The 23,883-nt window shown below is 33.1% G+C and overlaps 1 protein-coding gene across 1 annotated transcript in view; it reads right to left on the reverse strand.

Moving 5' to 3' along the window:
- The window catches only part of LOC137036411 (E3 ubiquitin-protein ligase SH3RF3-like), a 128,633-nt gene that overhangs the window by 40,170 nt on the left and 64,580 nt on the right, over positions 1–23,883 (reverse strand). The window contains exons 2-3 of the mRNA XM_067410568.1: positions 8,351–8,626; positions 298–393 (exon numbers count right to left, since the gene is read on the reverse strand). Coding sequence (XP_067266669.1) covers positions 298–393; positions 8,351–8,626 — 372 coding nt within the window. The remainder of the gene's footprint in view (positions 1–297; positions 394–8,350; positions 8,627–23,883) is intronic.

The raw sequence follows: 23,883 nt of genomic DNA on the forward strand, positions 1-23,883 counted from the left end.
GCGTGATCGAGACACATCCCAGCGTGAGCGCACGAGGCCAGATTTTAAATGAGCTGAAAGGAGAAAAGAAAGATAAACATCATTTATTTTCCCATTTTCATCTGGTGATGGCGAGGGCAGAAGGGATCGAGTTTCCTGCGCTCGGGCACGTTCCAATCAATCAGCCGGAAATCACATGAATCATGAGCCAGATGAGTTTGAGAAGGAATGGAAAACAATTAACTCCTGCCTGTAATCGCCACAAGAACATTCATTTCTCCTGATGCATATTTAAAGCACAGGCTTTAATACACTTACCTCCACGTATAGGATAGGAAAAATCCCAATCTTATCTCCCAGCATGCCTTCTGCCCAGTTGTCATCCACTCTTCGTATCACGGTCAGAATCTCGTCCTGTGAGAGAGGAAACACACAGTAAACACATGCAGAAAACTCTCCTTCAGTGTTTATTCTTGCATTGTGGAAATGTGTTAAAGAGATAAATCACATCCTTATATAAAGCCACATTTAATTTTCATATTTACAGCCGAATGAGAAATGAAATATGTGAACGGGAAGATCATCTCCCAGCATCCATCACAACACCTGCCCTACAGCACAGGGAGGAATCATGATCTCACTGCTGTGGAAGCCGTTTCCACCACACTGGAAAAAAATCATGTTTCGGTAAATCTTAATAAAAGCATAAAAGTCAAAGTTACGACATACTAAGTCCTAATTATGACATAATCATAATTATGAGATAAAGTCAAAATAATGGCATACCAAGTCCTAATTATGAGATAAAAGTCAAAATTATGACATACTAAGTCCTAATTATGGCATGTCATATTTATGCGATTAAAAAGTCAAAATTATGACATACTACGTCATTTATGAGATAAAAAGTCCTAATTATGAGATAAAAGTAAAAATTATGACAAGTCAAAATTATAGGATAAAAAGTCAAAATTCTGACACACTAAGCCCTAATTATGGGTTAAAATTAAAACATTGTGACATACCAAGTCATAATTATGAGATAAAAAGTTTAAATTATGACTATATAATTATGAGATGAGTCAAAATATTGACAACATAATTATGAGATAAAAGTAAAATATTATGACATACTAAGTCATAATTATGAGATAAAACTTAAAATTATGACATACTAAGTCTTTTATGAGATAAAAAGTTTAAATTATGACAAACTAAGTCCTAATTATGAGATAAAAAGTTTAAATTATGACATACTAAGTCATTTAATGATAAATTATGACATACTAAGTAATTTAATGATAAATTATGACATACTAAATCCTAATTATGAGAAGTCAAAATTATGACATTATAATTATGAGATAAAAAGTCAAAATTATGACATACTAAGTCATTTAATGATAAATTATGACATACTAAATCCTAATTATGAGATAAGTCAACATTCATATGACATTATAATTATGAGAAAAGTCAAAATTATGACACCATAATTATGAAATAAAAGTAAAATGTTATGACATACTAAGTCATATTTATGAGATTAAAAAGTCAAAATTATGACATACTACGTCATTTAATGATAAATTATGACATACTAAATCCTAATTATGAGATAAAAGTAAAAATTATGACAAGTCAAAATTATAGGATAAAAAGTCAAAATTATGACACACTAAGACATTTAATGATAAATTATGACATACTAAATCCTAATTATGAGATGAGTCAAAATTATGACATCATAATTATGAGATAAGTCAAAATTATGACGTCATAATTATGAGATAAAGAGTCAAAATTATGACATACTAAGACATTTAATGATAAATTATGACATACTATAATTATGAGATGAGTCAAAATTATGACAACATAATTATGAGATAAAAGTCAAATATTATGACATACTAAGTCATTTAATGATAAATTATGACATATTAAATCCTAATTATGAGATGAGTCAAAATTATGACATTATAATTATGAGATAAGTCAAAATTATGACGTCATAATTATGAGATAAAAAGTCAAAATTATGACATACTAAGTCATTTAATGATAAATTATGACATACTAAGTAATTTAATGATAAATTATGACATACTAAATCCTAATTATGAGAAGTCAAAATTATGACATTATAATTATGAGATAAAAAGTCAAAATTATGACATACTAAGTCATTTAATGATAAATTATGACATACTAAATCCTAATTATGAGATAAGTCAACATTCATATGACATTATAATTATGAGAAAAGTCAAAATTATGACACCATAATTATGAAATAAAAGTAAAATGTTATGACATACTAAGTCATAATTATGAGATAAAGAGTCAAAATTATGACATACTAAGACATTTAATGATAAATTATGACATACTAAATCCTAATTATGAGATAAGTCAAAATTATGACATCATAATTATGAGATAAAAAGTCAAAATTATGACATACTAAGTCTTATGAGATAAGTCAAAATTATGACATCATAATTATGAGATAAAGAGTCAAAATTATGACATACTAAGACATTTAATGATAAATTATGACATACTAAATCCTAATTATGAGATGAGTCAAAATTATGACATCATAATTATGAGATAAGTCAAAATTATGACGTCATAATTATGAGATAAAGAGTCAAAATTATGACATACTAAGACATTTAATGATAAATTATGACATACTAAATCCTAATTATGAGATAAGTCAAAATTATGACATCATAATTATGAGATAAAAAGTCAAAATTATGACATACTAAGTCATTTAATGATAAATTATGACATATTAAATCCTAATTATGAGATGAGTCAAAATTATGACATTATAATTATGAGATAAGTCAAAATTATGACGTCATAATTATGAGATAAAAAGTCAAAATTATGACATACTAAGACATTTAATGATAAATTATGACATACTAAATCCTAATTATGAGATGAGTCAAAATTATGACATCATAATTATGAGATAAGTCAAAATTATGACGTCATAATTATGAGATAAAGAGTCAAAATTATGACATACTAAGACATTTAATGATAAATTATGACATACTAAATCCTAATTATGAGATAAGTCAAAATTATGACATCATAATTATGAGATAAAAAGTCAAAATTATGACATACTAAGTCATTTAATGATAAATTATGACATATTAAATCCTAATTATGAGATGAGTCAAAATTATGACATTATAATTATGAGATAAGTCAAAATTATGACGTCATAATTATGAGATAAAAAGTCAAAATTATGACATACTAAGACATTTAATGATAAATTATGACATACTAAATCCTAATTATGAGATAAGTCAACATTCATATGACATTATAATTATGAGAAAAGTCAAAATTATGACACCATAATTATGAAATAAAAGTAAAATGTTATGACATACTAAGTCATAATTATGAGATAAAAGTCAAAATTATGACATACTAAGTCTTTTATGAGATAAAAAGTTTAAATTATGACAAACTAAGTCCTAATTATGAGAGAAGTCAAAATTATGACGTCATAATTAAGAGATATAAAGTCCAAATTATGACATACTAAGACATTTAATGATAAATTATGACATACTAAATCCTAATTATGAGATAAGTCAAAATTATGACATCATAATTATGAGATAAGTCAAAAAATATGACTAAGTCATTTATGAGATAAAAGGTTGAAATTATGACAGTATTTACTGTTTGATCAGAGGCTCACAGAAAAATATACTAACAGAATATCTCACCCTCATTTATGGACTAAAAATACAATGTAAGTCAATGGGAACCAAAACGGTTTAGTTTTCAACATTCTTCAAAATATCTCCTTTTATGCTGAACAGAGGAAAGACTGTCACAATTCTGACTTTCATAAAACACACATAATGAAACCATAAGACACTTTATTAATGACAAACCAGACAAATCATTGGCCAGTCAGACAGTTAGCTCCGCCCCAAACTCACATGATTGGCTGCATCAGTTATCAGATCAGTGCTCTGAAAGCATCACTCTTCAAGTCAAGTCGGCTTTATTTCTATAGGGCTGTATACAACACAGACTTTCAAGGCAGCTTCACAGTAATAAACAGGAAAATAAGAGTGGTAATGTCGCAAATTAATTCGATTTCAGCTCTACAGAAGACAATAGAGTCATTATTCAGCTCAATTCAGTTCAAAGTTGATTCATTTCAGTTCAGTTGAATTCATTAATCAAACCACCAGTGACTGAATGTCACACACATTAATGCTTCAGTATCTGTTTCTCAATGAATTGAACTGATCATACAGAAGCCAAAGCAAATGAACTGACCTTCTATAAAGAACTCATTTGATTCAATTCATATCAAGTTTCAAACAGCAGAAGCTTCCTGAACTCAGATGAGACTCAATCAAGTGTCTATGAATGACTGTTTTAGTATTCAGATCCTCGTCAGTCGCTCCAGCGCATCTTCCGACCGTCGTTCTTCTCCATGAAAGGCGTCTCTGGTCTGGACGCTCTGGTTTTCAGGACACATCTTTCCGTTTCCGTCTCGACTGACTCCTGGAGTACAGAGGCTGTTTGTAAAGCATTGAGACGTCTGAAGCCACAGAACAAACACTGCAGCTGCGCGGCTGACAGCGGACGTGAGGAACATACAGAAGAGAAAATGAACGGAGGAGAAGACTTTTATTTCACTTAAGTGAATTCAGCCACAAATCATCATTCTGTCACAATTAACCGGTTACAAACCTGTATGACTTTCCTTCTTCTGAGGAACATCAGAGAAGATATTTTAAAAAAAAAAACGTTGTCCATACAATGAAAGTCAATGGGGACCAAAATATATATTTTTAAATTTTATGAATTTAGCAGATGCTTTTATCCAAAGTGATTTGTCATAGAGGATTTTACATATATATTTAGTATAAATGATATACTATTACAATTTTTGTTAATATTTTGAATTAGATTTTATTTGCAGCTTTTCATTTTAATTTTAGTTAAAGTTTTAGTAATTTTGTTTTGTTTTTGGCATTTTTATTTGGGTTTATTGTTTTTTAAATGTCTATATATTTTGTATTGTATTGTAGTTATTTTAGTATTTTGCTTTAAATGAAACTGTAAACTTTTTAATTTTTTATTTTATTTCAGTTAATGTTTATTTTATATTAAATTAATAACCCTGAGATATATATATATATATATATATATATATATATATATATATATATATATATATATATATATATATATATATATATATATATATATATATATATATAGCCATTAATGCTTATTTTAAATTAATATCAGTTAGTGTTTATTTTATATTAAATGAATAACCCATAAATTATACTTAAAGATAGAAACTAATAGCAATTATAATATTATTTATATATATATATATATATATATATATATATATATATATATATATATATATATATATATATATATATATAAAAATACACATACACATACACACACACACACACACACACATAAGTAAAATATCTAGCAAAAACTAATAGTAGCCTAATCTAATATAAAAAACATTAAATATAAAAATATAAAAGCAATTATTGATGCAAACAGTCGGTTACAAAACAAGAAAAAAAATGGACAAATAAAAACAAAAAACAGTGATTTAAATAGGTCTAACAATAATACTGAAGAAATTGAAAAAGTAAAAAGATAAAATATCGTATCTTAACATATTCTCAAAAACATCTTTTGATTGACACTTTACATCATCTTGCTCGGTCCTACACCATCTTATTTTGTGTTTTAAAGAAAGAATAAAGAAAGTCATACAGGTTTGAACAACATGAGGGAGAGAAAATGACAAAATGGCAGAATAAACATTTATCAAAACATCTCACAAAGGCACAGCCATTCAAAACAGCATAATGCATACAGGTAGATGTGTCACAACATAAGCAGCTGATTGTGCTTTCCTGAAGTCAAACAGTTGATCATATATAGCGCTAGCAACACCAGAGTCATGGGTTTGATACCCAGGCAATGCATGAACTGCATTTAAGGCAGATATTTTTAATCAATGCATGTTGCTTATAAATGCATTTGTCAAATGCATACATGTAAACTGAACACAGAAACAGATCAGAAGGAATCTGGTTTCAGACCACCTTCGAAGCCGTCTTGATGTCTCCTGCTCCTGATACATGAGAGCAGGTGAGAGAGAGATACAGAATCACAGCTGTATTTACCCATCATGCACTGCGGCCAGATGAAAAGAGCTCTTAAACCTCACTGATGATCCACAGATGATCTTCAAACATACAGTGTCCAGTGATCTGTCATCCTTTACAACCTGAATCTTCATATTTTTCGCATCTTTGACAGCATGAATATTCTGATAAACATCTGCTTTTGTGTTTCACAAGAGGAATAAAGTCAAAGAGTGACATGAGAGTGAATAAATGATGACAGAATTAGCATGTTTGGGTAAAATATTGCTTTAAGGCTGTATAATCTAAAACACACACACGTCCCACACTGCAAAAATAATGCTGTTCCTCAGGATTTCTGTCTTGTTTTCCAGCACAAATATCTAAACATTCTTAAATCAAGATCAAAACGAATGAAGATATTATATCTTGTTTTCTGAAAAATATATATCAAAATTAAGTGAGTTTTTGGTTAAAACAAGAGCAAATATCTGCCAATGGGGTCAGAAAATAATCTTGTTTTCCCTTTGAATTAAGATTATTTTTCTGACCCCACTGGCAGATATTTGTTCTTGTTTTGACCAAAAACTCACTTAATTTTGATATATTTTTTCAGATAGCTGTGAGCAGCAGTTATCGGGGTTCAAGCAATTTAAGGCTTTTAAGCTCATGCGTAAAAAGGAATAATGTTTTAATTAGCAAGCCTGTAACCATCTCGATCATAGATGGAAAAGACCATTTGCAGTCAATACAGGCTATTGTCTATAGGAAACTTGTGGTTTAAAAAAAAAAAACCAGAACTAGTTCACCAAAGTTGTTTTTATAAATAATATCCAATATTTAATGAACGATTCGATGGACAGTGGCGGTCCTAGAGTCAAAGTTGCTCAGAATGAGGAGTTCTACCATGATATATGACAACACGGTGAATGAAGTACGTCCAGATTACATTCATACTATATAGAACATACTTTTTAGTGGTTGTAAAGTAATTACTTATTCAAAAAAACGTGTTTTTCAAACGAATCAGTTAAGCGAATGATTCAATGACTCAATCACTTGATTCATTTCAAAATAAAGCACCGGTTTTGAACAAATCATTTGAATAAACGATTCAATGACTCACTCATAAAGATGATGTATCTCTGAACCTTCAAAAAGAGTCGTAGTAAAATCAATAATTGAAATATGAAATATTTTAATAAATATTTGCATTTTTTCAATAACTTGCTCAATGTACATTACATAGCTTTTTCTTGAACACTGATATGACTGAAATTACAGCACTGTTCATCTGCGAGTGGTTTATGGTTTATAAAGCTTTTTAACAACCAAAAACCCAGAACTAGTTCACCAAAGTTGTTTTTATAAATAATCTCAAATATTTAACGAACGTTTCTAGAGGCAATGTTGCTCAGAATAAGGAGTTTTACCATGTGGTATGACTGTTGTGGGCGTGTGCGAAAAACAATCCTTTACACACTTGAAAAACGTGAACGCGCACCGCAGTGGCCGATTTCTAATCAAATTTCTCACAGGCCTCTAGGGCCGTGAGTCAAACAGGCCCAGCAAGTTTCGTTCCGATCCGCTTCTACTAACCTTGTCTGATAGCAGCTCAAACTTCATTGGCCAATGAAGATGTTTTTTAAGATACGTCCATGTCCTCATAAACAATCATGGCACCTCGGAAGAAGACACTGCATGCCAATTGTAAAGTCGATTGGACTAACAGTGAAGTAGTTATAGCCATTTTCATGTCTTTTTTCCTGTTATAGCGCCACCAAGTGGCCAATCGCCATATCATTTTCCATGCGACCACAGAATGCAAAATATCTCATTCCATTCAAGAATTATAGCCATTTTAGTAAAAATGGCTCCGCCCACTTTGAACATTTTGGCGACCCTTATTCGTGAATCAAAATTTTAATTTTTTTTTTGATAACTATTGACAATCAGACTCCAGAGAAGTAATCATGGAGTAATGATGCTGAAAATTCAGCTTTGATCAGTGGAATAAATTATATTTTACTATATTCTCACATAGAAAACAGCTGTTTTAAATTGTAATAATATTTCAAATAAATGCAACCGTGGAGAGCAGAAGAGACTTCTTTCTGTACAAAACTCACTATCTCGTGATTCAGACAGTGATTTAACTGAAGCGTTCATACCTTAGTGAAGGTCAGGCAGTCTTTGTCCTGGTCTTTGTCTTTGACCTCAAAGTCGTACAGCGCTTTCCCCTGCGGAGGTGTCTGTGACAGCGGTCGGATGCACTGGATGTAACTGGCCGGCAGGAAGCCGTGGAGGCCGTTCAACTCGCCGTGGAACCAGTTCTCGTCCACCTTCCGCCGCAGGATGATGATGTCGCCTTTGTTGAACTTCAGGTCACCTGGTTCTTTGCCCTCATAGCTGTAAAGAGCTTTTCCACATGGCAGCTGAGGAACATTCTAGAAGATGAAACAACAAAAAGGCACTGAGGTCAGGAACGTGACGCACTGATGGATCAGAAGCTTCAAGTGCTTCAACACTGGTAGGTCACGTGATAATGACATGGCGGCGAATGAAATACATCCAGATTACATTCATACTATATAGAACATACTTTTTTGCAGTTGTAAAGTACCTACTTATTCAAAATAACCCGTTTTTCAAACAAATCAGTTAAGTGAATGATTCAATGACTCAATCACTTGATTCGTTTTTGAATAAAGCACAGATTTTGAACAAATCATTTCAATAAATTATTCAATGATTCACTCATAAACATGTACCTCTGAACCTTCAGAAAGAGTCATAGTAAAATCAATAAATGAAATATGAAATATTTTAATACATATTTTTCAACAACCTGCTCAATGTAGATTACACAGCTCTTTCTTGAACACTGATGTATGACTGAAATTACAGCACTGTTCATGTCTTCTTGTTGAGTACAGCTGTAAAGAACAATTACAGTGATCTGAACTAATTCACATACTGAGCCACTTGTATGTAATTATGAGCTCTTGATATAGATGAATATGAAGCTGTGTGCTAATCAGTGTAATATTTATATTAGATATGATTCATATTCAGTCAGGCGGGTGCAGGAATGGAGTGCTTGAGCAAACAAAGTGATTATGATTTGCTGATTCTTTTGAAGAAAGACTCTTCTAATGATGGTTCAGTCCTCTGACAGTAAGTGATGCCAAAACAGGAGACTAGTTAACCCCTGTGCGTCCTTATGGACATTTGTCTTTTTCAGTTTTGTTTTTTTGATCATTTTGCCTGTGTTTATGCCAACTGCATACATTTTGGCACAAGTGTGTATTTTTATTGGAATTTTACTATTTCACCCCCATTTCCTTTAATAAATCTATTTTACACTAGTAACACAAAATAATTCCTCTCAGAACCTGAAGGACAAAAATGTCCCCATTGAAACGCATTAAAACTGCAATTTTTAATCCCAGGGCCATTTATACTATAAAATGATGCAGTCTTTGATAATAGGCTTTGATTCTGTTGGGAAGGCTTCAAAATTAAATATTTTTTAATATTTTTGCTGGTAGGAACTACAATGAGCTTCTTCCCGGGTTAGTTACATCAGTAACCCTAAAATTTACATAAACCCCGCCCCCGAGAACACACAACAAAGGGGGCGGGGCCAACAGTGTCGACTCCGGTTTGAACAATGTAAGGCTGAACACTTTCCTCATTTTGGCTGCATGAGATTCTCCAGCTTTGTTGTTGTTGAGCTGTTAAAGCTCCGCCCTCTTCTGGAAAGGGGGCGGGAGCAGCAGCTCATTTGCATTTAAAGGGACACACACAAAAACAGTGTTCAAAAAGGAGATTTCAAAGTTGTAAATAAAACACTAAAGACTTTTTTCTTGCAATTGTGAGTTTATATTTTGCAATTCTGACTTATTTTTCCTTCTCAGAATTGTCAGATATAAACTTGTAAGTTATAAAGTCCAAATTGTGAGATAGAAACCTGCAATTGTGAGGAAAAAAGTCAAAATTGTGAGATGAAAAATTGGCAATACTTTTTTTATTTTTTATTCTCTTGTGGAAACAAGCTTCCATAGTTACTTGCCATTTCTTTGAAAGTATTATTTATTCTATTATTTGTGAAGTTTACTAGTAATTTCTGAGTGAAAATGATTAAAAGTAAATCCTACACCAAAGTTTATATATATATAGGTCTGATTAATTGTTGTGACAGTATTAAAGAAACACTAAACTGGTGATGAATGCATGGATTAACATATTTCATTTAATTACAAAGAAGCAGTTTAATAAGCGCCGGCCCACTGACAGTCACTTCTGAAAACAGACACAATTACATCTGAATTAAAACTCTGAATAAACATCAAACAACTGAGTTTTTAATGAAATCAAACTCTCTGAGGGCTTTTCTTTCCTCAAGCCGCCCGGAACGCCACATCCAGACGGGATTAACCGCACATGTGCTTCCGGCTCTCTGGAGTCTATAAAATAAATAAATAAAGACTCCAGTGCAGCTTATTCCATTCAGCATAATCAATTTACAAGCTTATTTGAGCTCCCGCAACACTGAAAGCGTTTTAACGGGGTTACGGCTTCGTGACTGTGATTTCCTCTGACTTAAACCGATGCGCAGGATCTGAAAGCGCCGAGGATGAGCGCTTCAATGCATTATATGAGAGAGGAACTCCTCATTAGGGCTGATAGAGATACTGTTTATACAGTTTGCATTGGACTTTCTGGTCACTTTAGGTTGGATAAATAAATCCTGCTAAAACCCGTTAAGACGCCTGTTATGAAAACACTCATAATACCCATCTGTCCATCACATCAGAGTCTTAAACTCTGAACCAAAAGACAAAACACTGATGCATTAAAATATCATGTTGCTTTTATTTTCCTGCCCTTTGACCTCTGGACTACAGCAGCCCGCAGCTGCTGTGCTGCTGTAAAAATGCTTGAAAACTGATGAATCTGCAGGAGCTGGAGGATTTTTCTGAAGAACAGAGCTCATCATCATCATCATCAGGTATCATCAGGTAACCACACACAGTATTGAGAATCAATGGTTCATAAACTTTTGAACGGGGTTATTTTAATAAATTCAGCGCTTGTGGATTATATATAAACATATTTTATGTAAAATATCTTAGGGCAGTACTATATAAAAAATAACATGCATTTTGTATGATCTCTCTTATTTTGTTAAAATTATTCACATTTTCACAGATTCTGCAAGTGGTTCACATACTTTTTCTTGCAACTGTATATATATATATATATATATATATATATATATATATATATATATATATATATATATATAGATATATATATATATATATATATATATATATATATATATATATATATATATATTTTCAGATCTCTCCAGAGATGTTCAAGTCTGGCCTTTGGCTGGACATTCACAGAGTTGTCCAATTGCCACTCCTTTGTTATCTTGGCTGTGTGTTTAGGGTCGTTGTCCTGTTGGAAGATGAACCTTGGCCCCAGTCTGAGGTCCAGAGCGCTCTGGAGCAGGTTTTCATCAAGGATGTCTCTGTACATTGCTGCATTCATCTTTCCCTTGATCCTGACTAGTGTCCCAGTTCCTGCCACTGAAAAACATCACAGCATGATGCTGGCACCACCATGATTCACTGTAGGGATGGGATTGGCCAGATGATGAGCAGTGCCTGGTTTCCTCCAGACATGACGCTTGCTATTCAGGCCAAAGAGTTCAATCTTTGTTTCATCAGACCAGAGAATTTTGTTTCTCATGGTCTGAGAGTCCTCCAGGCAGGCTGTCATGTGACTTTCACTGAGGAGTGGCTTCCGTCTACAATACAGGTCTGATTGGTGGAGTGCTGCAGAGATGGTTGTTCTTCTGGAAGGTTCTCCTCTCTCCACTGGAGCTCTGTCAGAGTGACCATCAGGTTCTTGGTCACCTCCCTGACCAAGACCCTTCTCCTCCAATCGCTCAGTTTGGAAGTTTTGAGTGTCATGGCAAAGGCTGTGAATACTTATGTACATGTGATTTTTTCCGTTTTTTATTTTTGAAGGTGCCATCAAACATTTTTTTACAAGATGTAATATAAGTCTAAGGTGTCCCCTGAATGTGTCTGTGAAGTTTCAGCTCAAAATACCCAATAGATTTTTTTTTATTAATTTTTTTAACTGCCTATTTTGGGGCATAATTAGAAATGCGCCGATTCAGGTTGCGGCCCCTTTAAATGCTCGTGCTCCCCACCCCGGAGCTCGCGCTTGCCTTAAACAGTGCATGAACAAAGTTCACACAGCTAATATAACCCTCAAAATTGATCTTTACAAAGTGTTCGTTATGCATATTGCATGCATGCGTCTGATTATGTGAGTATTGTATTTATTTAGATGTTTACATTTGATTCTGAATGAATTTGAGGCTGTGATCTGTGGCTAACGGCTAATGCTACACTGTAGGAGAGATTTATAAAGAATGAAGTTGTGTTTATGAATTATACAGACTGCAAGTGTTTAATAATGAAAATAGCGACGGCTCTCGTCTCCATGAATACAGTAAGAAACGATGGTAACTTTAACCACATTTAAGAGTAAATTAGCAACATGCTAATGACACATTTAGAAAGACAATTCACAAATATCACTAAAAATATCATGATATCATGGATCATGTCAGTTATTATTGCTCCATCTGCCATTTTTCGCTATTGTTCTTGCTTGCTTACCTAGTCTGATGATTCAGCTGTGCACAGATCCAGACGTTAATACTGGCTGCCCTTGTCTAATGCCTTGAACATGAGCTGGCATATGCAAATATTGGGGTCATACATATTAATGATCCCGACTGTTACTGTTATGTTGAGATCTGAGTGTTTTCCAGAAGTCTTTTAAACAAATGAGATTTACATAAGAAGGAGGAAACAATGGAGTTTGAGACTCGCTGTATGTCATTTCCATGTACTGAACTCTAATTATTCAACTATGCCGAGGTAAATTCAATTTTTAATTCTAGGGCACCTTTAATACATTTGCAAAGATTTCAACTTCTTTCATGTTGTCATTTTTTATAGAATTTTGAGGAAAATAAAGCATGTAATCCATTTTGAAATAAGGCTGTATCATAACAAAATGTGGAAAAAGTGAAGCGTTGTGAATACTTTCCGGATGCACTGTATATATATGCCATTGATTGCACATGCAGAAATTGAAATAAATCATTAAATTCCATAGTATTTAGAGTTGAGTTTCCACACACCTAACTGAAACATGCGTGTCGTGCACATGCTCTGTGTGTCAGGACTGCACATGTGTTTATTGCAGATATTCAATGAGAACGTCAGTGTTTTCTGACACGTACAGTAACTGCTGCAGTGTGTGTGTGTAGCTCTGTGAACCGATCAGTGTTTGGATGAGTATCTGATGGTGGGCGAGAGAGTGTGTGTTTGAGTGTGTGTCGTATGTGTGAGTGTGTGTGTGGTGTTCAGCTGAAGAGAATCCTTCAGAGATGCATGAATCGAGCGTTGGAGTCGTAAGCTTCATATCTCTCTCTGTTGGACTCGTGCCGGAAACAACCTACACAAGAATCCCAGAACACGAGTACTGAAGCTGTGTGTGCTCACGTGACGCTCCAAACACACACTCACACGCTCAACTGATCAGAAACACAATACCAACAGGCATAAACCTCCATAACTCACTTCAGACCCGCTGTATTAACAAGTAAAACGGCAATGCCGCATTGCAATAAATTACCTAGATCTGCGAACAGGCCTGAAATGAAGCCAGAAGCAGTGTGTACTGATTCTGAGTGATGGATAATCCTGCAGACGGGAGGTTCATTACGGCAGTTTGCAATTCTCTCAATGAAAACACAAATAATCTGAACATGTAGAAAAACACCTCCCTACTGTGATCTGATGAGAGCGATATGAAGCAGAGAAATCACTCGACACGCCGAACAATGAATCCACACGCATCTGTGATAAGAGCTGTAATTATAGACACAAAACATGAGAGACGCGCAGGTCACGGGTCGTCATTCATTATCATGTCAGTGAGTTTATACCATGAGATCCTCATTCAGACGCTGTTTGTGTGCCAGTTCTTCATCTTCACTGCATGTTTTGATGTTCTGATGATCATAATTATGCTAATTCTTCTCATTATACTGAGCTCTAATGTGAACACTAATGTGCTTGTATGGCGAAAAATAACAGTGCTGTAAACTCACATGAGATGATTTTGTTTCATAATGGTAGAGACGTTTACACCAAACGCTGTTATCAGACACTCATCAGTAGAGAAACACTACAACATCTCACACACACACACACACACACACACACACACACACAGAGAGTGTGTGTGTCATCGATCGGCTGCTGTATTGATCGTCTCGGCCTGCATTATTAATGCTGTAGTCTGTGTTTGGAATAAGACGCACATGTGCTTCATCATCATAAACCATTTGACCCAACAGCATTTCATTCACACACTCATCAGACAACTAACTAACTAACACAGCTGATATATAGAGAGGTGTGTGTTTATTGTCACGCTATTATATTTTGAATTGGTTTTATTTTTATATTTGGCATTTTCATTTAATTTAAATATTTTATTAAGTAAAATAAGTGTAATCCAAATTAAAAAATACAATAAAAAAAATTCAAATATTACATTTGATCTATATATAAATATATATTATATATATAAAAATAATGTAAAATAAGTGTAATCCAAAAAAAACAAAACAAAAAAAAAAATCAAATATTTTATATATATATATATATATATATATATATATATATATATATATATATATATATATATATATATATATATATATATATATATATATATATATATATATATATATATATATATATATATATATATATATATATATATATATATATATATATATATATATATATATATATATATATATATATATATATACACATAAAATGTAAAATAAATGTAATCCAATATAAAAAAATATTATATAAAATGCAAATATTATATTTTATATTTAAATATTAGTAATCTAAAAATCTAAAAACTTAAATAGAATAAAATTAAATATACAATATATAAACATTTATATAAAATATATAGGAATTCTAATAAAATAAAATATGAGTGTATCTAAAATAGAAAAAAATAAAATATAAATCTATAATAGAAAAAAAATAATATATAGTAAAACAGAGATTATATAAATGAATATATTTGATTATAATAGAATATAAAAAGAATATATTGCAGTGACAGTGACATGAAAAATATATAAAATATATATATTTTATGTGCTTTTAAGTATTTTTTTGCAAAATAAATATTATAGTTTTTTTATTAATATTTTGAAATGGTTTTATTTCTATATTTGCCATTTACCTTCAATTTAAATACATTAAATTTGTATTATGTAAAATAAGTGTCATCCAAAAAATACATGAAATACATAAAAAAACATAAAAGATACAATAAATATGAAAGCAAAAGTCTAATATAATTATTAATATTAATTTTATATATTGCACATATATATACATATATATATATATATATATATATATATATATATATATATATATATATATATATATATATATATATATATATATAAAGAAATTTGATTTTCTTTTACATTTATTGTATTTAAGATATTAATCAAAAATCTAAAATATATAAAATATATAATAAAATATTAAATACAGACCAATAAAATATATATAGAGTATCTAATTTTTTTTTTTAAATCTAAATCTATAAATTAAAAAATTAAATATAGATATTTGATTATACTAGAAAATATAAAATAATATATAAAATATCTATTTTTATGTGCAAAATAATTATATTTCTGCAAAATAACTCATAGCCTCATGTTGGGAACACACTTGTTTACACTTATTTTCAGTGGACATTATAATGCTTAATATTACATATAATTTCAGACAAATTCATTAAAAAGAACCATTCATAAAGGAGTAATACGAGATTTTCCTTGAGGTACAAATGATACGACACTAAAGCCACAGAAGTTCTGTAACTATCTGAAAATCAATCCAGTCCTGTCAGCCGAATCTACTCTAGACCTGATCGATACGGCCCCGGGTACCGTCACCAGCGCTGAATAAACCCTTAGACACACAGAACGAAGCTCAGCGTTTATCGGACATGAACGTCCTGCTGATTTCAGCCGAAGATTGAAGGCAGAAACTCTTTAAGAAGGTTTAACAGACTGGTTAACATCAGATATGTAACTATAATATAATGCAATCGGTACTTTCCTTCTCTAACTACTGACAAACACACTGCATGTAAAACAGAAAATGTGCATTTAAATTGTGCAAACACACACACAGAGTCTTCAGACGAGAAAACAACCAAACAACATCTACATAAATCTCCATTTAAAGAGAATCAAACACATTTACGCTGGAATCACAATCACAACTGATCCCCTGCATACACACAGTGTTTACACCACAAACACACGTCATCATCACACGGTCACATGATCAAGACTGCATCAGACAAACATGCATGAAGTCTGCGGCGGTTCACAGCGAACAGCTGGAAAACATCAGCGCACTGGAACGCTGAGCCGCAGATTCCTTTAGCGCTCGGGGAGCGGCTGCAGAACGACACCTGGACGAGAGACTCCAGAAATACAGCCTGTGTTCAGTGTGTCATCTGTACTGAAGAAGAGAACTAATCATATCTAAACACGTCATCTCTGTTACCATGGAGATAATGATGCTGAAGGCAGATAATAAAATTCAACTAATCATAAAAACACTATAATCAGGAAACATTTTTCATCTTGTGCTGATTATGCCAAAGGCTGTTTGTCCAATCAGATATTCACAAACCAAATAACCAAATATAACCAAACACATATATATATATATATATATATATATATATATATATATATATATATATATATATATATATATATATATATATATATATATATATATATATATATATATATACATATATATATACATATATATATATATATATATATATATATATATACATATATATACATATATATATATATATACACATATATATATATATACACATATATATATATACATATATATATATATACATATATATATATATATATATATATATATATATATATATATATATATACATATATATATATATACATATACATATATATATATATATATATATATATATATATATATATATATATATATATATATATATATATATATATATATATATATATATATATACATATATATATATATACATATATATATATATATATATATATATATATATATATATATATATATATATATATATATACATATATATATAGGCGTATATATATATATATAGTAATATATATATATATATATATATATATATGATATATATATATATATATATATATATATATATATATATATATATATATATATATATATATATATATATATATATATATATATATATATATATATATATATATCACACATATATACATATACATACATATATACATACATTAGGGCTGCACGATACTGGAAAAAAACTGACTTTCCACAAAAATATGAACTGTTTTCAACATTGATAATAATCATAAATGTTTCTTGAGCATCAAATTCAGCATATTAGAATGATTTCTGAAGGATCATGTGACACTGAAGACTGGAGTAATGATGCTGAAAATCACAGGAATAAATTACTTTACTATATATTTCACTCTTTTTTACTGTATTTTTGATAAAATAAATGCAGCCTTGGTGAGCAGAAGAGACTTTCAAAAACTAATAAAAAATTCATAATGATTGCAAACACTTTTTCAAACTTATGTACAATATACAATTCTTCTGTCAAATGCAAAAGCAGTTCAGAAGCAGTGCTGTAGACACTAAACAACATGCTGCAAATCAGCTGTCACAATCCCAACATGAACGACACTTGCTTTATTACTCAATGAATGTCTATATAAAAGCTGTCAAAGCAGTGACGGACACAACCAAGAAAAATGATGCATTTGCAGCAAGAGACGTTCAATAAACGAGTGTCATCACACTGTTTCATACAGCACATTTGAAATGCAGCTCAACAATAAATCCCTCTTTCATTAATATTGAACAGATCAGCCGCTCTCTGATCCGAGCGCATCTCCTCATCGCTGTTGGTTTGGATTTATTGCCCCGTGTGGACACGAGCAGCGTCTCCTCCATCAGCCTGCAGCGCTGCACTCAATTAAATGCGCATTCTTCTTCTATTAGGTCAGATGGCGCACGCTAAACGCTTGGGACGTTTTCTGACTTGTCCTGTTTTTAATACAGTGCCTGAGGAGCACAATTCACTGGTACACAAGAGAAATGTGCACTAAAAGTCGTCATCGAAACATTATCAATGATGACAACTACGAGCCCCAAAGCGACGACAACACGACCGCAATTATCAGACGCGCCACGGCGGGAAGAGTAAAACATACTGGACTGTAATGAAACAGAACAAACAACAGGTGAGGGAACACTGCATCACACTGAGGTGACGGGGAACTACATTAGGGCTGCACGATACTGGAAAAAACTGACTTTGCAATATGTACTTTTTCTGTGATATATATTTTGCGATATGAAGAAATATGGGAACGTTCAGCAGATGACTTCAATAGCTTTATTAGAAAAGAATTAATAATTTTAGAAAGAGTGGCAGGATTTTGTTGGGGTGTGCAAAATAAAAATCATTTAAAAAGCTGGAAAATTATTTTTATTAGGGATCATGACATTGATGTTTTTAAAATCAGTACATGGAAATGACATACAGTGAGTCTCAAACTCCATTGTTTCCTCCTTCTTATATAAATCTCATTTGTTTAAAAGACCTCAGAAGAACAGGCGAATCTCAACATAACACCGACTGTTACGTAACTGTCGGGATCATTAATATGTACGCCCCCAATATTTGCATATGCCAGCCCATGTTCAAGGCATTACACAAGGGCAGCCAGTATTAACGTCTGGATCTGTGCACAGCTGAATCATCAGACTAGGTAAGCAAGCAAGAACAACAGCGAAAAATGGCAGATGGAGCAATAATAACTGACATGATCCATGATATCATGATATTTTTAGTGATATTTGTAAATTGTCTTTCTAAATGTTTCGTTAGCATGTTGCTAATGTACTGTTAAATGTGGTTAAAGTTACCATCGTTTCTTACTGTATTCACAGAGACAAGAGCCGTCGCTATTTTCATTTTTAAACACTTGCAGTCTGTATAATTCATAAACACAACTTCATTCTTTATAAATCTCTCCAACAGTGTAGCATTAGCCGTTAGCCACGAAACACTATCAAACTCATTCAGAATCAAATGTAAACATCCAAATAAATACTATACTCACATGATCTGATGCTGTATGACAAACACTTTGTAAAGATCCATTTTGAGGGTTATATTAGCTGTGTGAACTTTGTTTATGCTGTTTAAAGCAGTCACGATCTCCGGGGTGGGGAGCACGAGGATTTAAAGGGGCCGCAGCCTGAATCGGCGCATAGTTAATGATGCACCAAAATAGGCAGTTAAAAAAATTATTTAAAATAAATGTATGGGGTATTTTGAGCTGAAACTTTACAGACACATTCAGGAGACACCTTAGACTTATATTACATATTGTAAAAAAAAACTTTTAGGGCACCTTTATTTTAAAATCAGTGTAGAGGGCATCAGCGATTATAATCTATTTGTTGATGTTATGTCACAGTGCATTAATTAATGTTAACAAATACAACTCTTGATTTTAATAATGGATTAGTAAATGCTGAAATTAACAAAGATTAATAAATGCTGAAGAAATGCAGTTCATTATTAGTCCATGTTAATGTAGTTAACTTATGTTAACTAATAAACCTTACTGTAAAGTGTTTGATGAGAATAACAGTCTGTTAAATTCCTTTTACAAGAATAATAAACACAGAAAGCACTGTTTGAGTCGAGTGTTATGCATTTTTCCCTTACTACTATTTTTTATTAGTTAATTATTATAATGGAACCGGAACCGGAATCATTAGGCAGAACCGGAAAATTCTCACGATTCACAGCAGGTTTATTAGGCTGCTGTCACTTTAAGAGCGAATGCACGGATCCAACATACTGACACGCATGCAATTTCTTTCCCAACTCTTTACATTGCACAAATAATCATTTTGTTTCATAATCATTGGAAGCTAAAAATCACAACAGAAACTAAAACTCGATTAATCACGCCCTACTTGCGATGAATACAGTCGTTTCTGATAGAAATTATTCAAAAAGTGCTTTATAAACTGCTGCCATTTTTTTTAATAATCCTACACAAATCAAAGGAGCTTCCATCTGATCCACATTACTGCATCCGTTTTGATGTAAAACAGTCCCGATTACTGATCTATTACAGCAAAATGAGCCTCATACTGCCAGAATTTTTCATGTTGATAAATGAAAATATCTTCCCACCTGCATTGAAATCAGACAAGGTGGTCTAGATTAATACAGACGGATGCAGACGAATCACCTTGACCTAAATAAACCTCCATCACAGACTCACAGAGCTGTTATTCAGCAGACAAAACAGAACAGATACAATCTAGAGTCTATATACCATGAGAACACTGCATGTGCTCTATGTATATATACACACACAAACGCATACATACATACTTCACATATTCATATACACATTCAAGCTTCCTGTTTCCATAGTAACAGCGTCTTCTCCGATTGGTGGATCTCTCTTTAGGATTATGATTACTCTTTTCTGCTAATGAAGTTGACTCATGTCTCTACAGAAGCAGATTTCACAGCTCTATTCAGTGATTTTAACTTCAGTAACTCGACTGATGTGTTTAGTTGAGACACCGAGATCGTCACGTCAGGAAGGATCATACACACCTGTTCATTAATGAGCTTCTGCTGTGGTTCTCCAGCCGAAGCCTCATGTTTAATTAACAAGACATGAGTATATTTAGCCTGGAGCCTGTTAATTCAACACTTCATTACAACCTGTTGGCTCGTTTAATTGAGAGTTACTGGCTCTTAAACGTGCCGTTAGACTCTATTTTCCTGACAAGTTCCTCAGAGAATCAGCGAGCGCACGTACAAGCCATCTCATCCCGACAACGTGTTTCTTTTGTCTGTTAAAGCGAGCGGTGGATTAGCATTGAACGGGTCACTCATCTTCCTGATATAAACGGCCTCATGGGTAATGTGAGTGTCATTCTACACACTGAATGCTGTTACTTCACTAAAGGATCTCATTTTGTTTGTCTTTGCTTCCTGAAGTTCTGCAGCACTGAAACATCCTTCAGTCTCCAGCAGTGGCTTTCAGGTGAATCGATAACCTGTCACTTCCAACATAACGGAGAGGATTGACTAGCCGCCACACACAATGGGAGGAAAAATGGAGCCCATTCTTCTTGTTCAAGCCAACATGTTGTAATACTGAAGGTCAGACGACGAGAAGATGACAAATGATGATGCTGTTCACAATTACACAATGAGAAACCCTCCATAAATCTGATCAGACGTGATCAGTGGCTCTCAATCGCGGCGTCCTGAACCAAACGGTGCTAAATAAGTAATAAAATGCAATAAATAATATGTTCATGTATGTTAGGACAGTAAAATAAACAGATTTATCAACTTTTAAGTGCCATTTTGCATGATAAATCATTGTGGTGTTGGCCTTGAGTCGAGAACCTGCGATCTAGATAAGTACAGAGCGCTGAACCAAACTTCTGCTAAAACAATTATCCCTGGATCAGGCCAAACAGGTGTGTTTTTCTGGCAGCGATCAGACAGAAATGTGTTCCTCACGCCTCAGAATAATCTAGAGAAACACTAAAGTGACTTACGACTGTCTACCTGAGCCAGAAGATGTGCTGGAACTACTGTAGTACTACTGAATCACACAGCCAAAACAACCACTTCACAGTGTTTCTCCATCAAATGATATTCTCTGTGAGAATGTAAAAAACAACTTCAACCAAAAAGCCAGTAAAAAAGAGAGAGAGATTAAACTTAAATAAAGGTTTTAAGTTTGATTGATTTTTAAAAGCTCAAAATTTGGAAAACTCATCGTTTGCTAAGCAGTTGCTAGGATATTCTGGGTGGTTGTTAGGGTGTTGCTATATGGTTACTAGGGTACTTGGGGTGATTGCTAGAGTTTTGCTGTGGTTACAGATACGTATTATAGCATATTTCAGATGGATACCATGCTAGTTTATAGACAGATAGACAGAAAAGCAGAAAGACGGGTAGACAGACAAATGGTTAGATAGATGGGCAGACAGACAGGTAGATAGACAGGTAAACAGACAGAGAGGTAGATAGACGGGTAGATAGACATACAGATGGGTAGACAGACAGGTAAATAGACAGGTAGCTAGACAAACAGGTAGGTAGACAGATAGACAGGTAGACAGACAGGTAGATAGACATACAGGTAAATAGACAGACAGACAGGTAGACGGACAGGTAGATAGACAGACAAGTAAATAGACAGACAGGTAGCTAGACAGACAAGTAGGTAGATAGACAGGTAGACAGACAGGTAGATAGACATACAGGTAAATAGACAGACAGACAGGTAGACGGACAGGTAGATAGACAGACAAGTAAATAGACAGACAGGTAGATAGACAGACAAGTAGGTAGATAGACAGAAAGGTAGGTAGACAGAGACAGGTAGACAGACAGGTAGATAGACAGACAGACAGGTAGGTAGACAGACAGGTAGACAGACAAGTAAATAGACAGACAGACAGGTAGACAGACAAGTAAATAGACAGACAGACAGGTAGACAGACAGGTAAATAGACAGACAGACAGGTAGACAGACATACAGACAGGTAAATAGACAGACAGGTAGACAGACAGACAGACAGGTAGGTAGACAGACAAGTAGATAGACAGACAGGTAAATAGACAGACAGACAGGTAGACAGACAGACAGACAGGTAAATAGACAGACAGACAGGTAAATAGACAGGTAGATAGACAGACAAGTAAATAGACAGACAGGTAGATAGACAGACAAGTAGGTAGATAGACAGGTAGACAGACAGGTAGATAGACATACAGGTAAATAGACAGACAGACAGGTAGACGGACAGGTAGATAGACAGACAAGTAAATAGACAGACAGGTAGATAGACAGACAAGTAGGTAGATAGACAGAAAGGTAGGTAGACAGAGACAGGTAGACAGACAGGTAGATAGACAGACAGACAGGTAGGTAGACAGACAGGTAGACAGACAAGTAAATAGACAGACAGACAGGTAGACAGACAAGTAAATAGACAGACAGACAGGTAGACAGACAGGTAAATAGACAGACAGACAGGTAGACAGACATACAGACAGGTAAATAGACAGACAGGTAGACAGACAGACAGACAGACAGACAGGTAGGTAGACAGACAAGTAGATAGACAGACAGGTAAATAGACAGACAGACAGGTAGACAGACAGACAGACAGGTAAATAGACAGACAGACAGGTAAATAGACAGACAGACAGACAGACAGACAGGTAAATAGACAGACAGACAGGTAAATAGACAGACAGACAGTTAGACAGACAGACAGGTAAATAGACAGACAGACAGGTAGACAGACAGACAGACAGGTAGACAGACAGACAGACAGACAGACAG

The sequence above is a fragment of the Chanodichthys erythropterus genome, chromosome 14 (genome assembly GCF_024489055.1).
Source record: "Chanodichthys erythropterus isolate Z2021 chromosome 14, ASM2448905v1, whole genome shotgun sequence".
NCBI lineage: Eukaryota > Metazoa > Chordata > Actinopteri > Cypriniformes > Xenocyprididae > Chanodichthys > Chanodichthys erythropterus.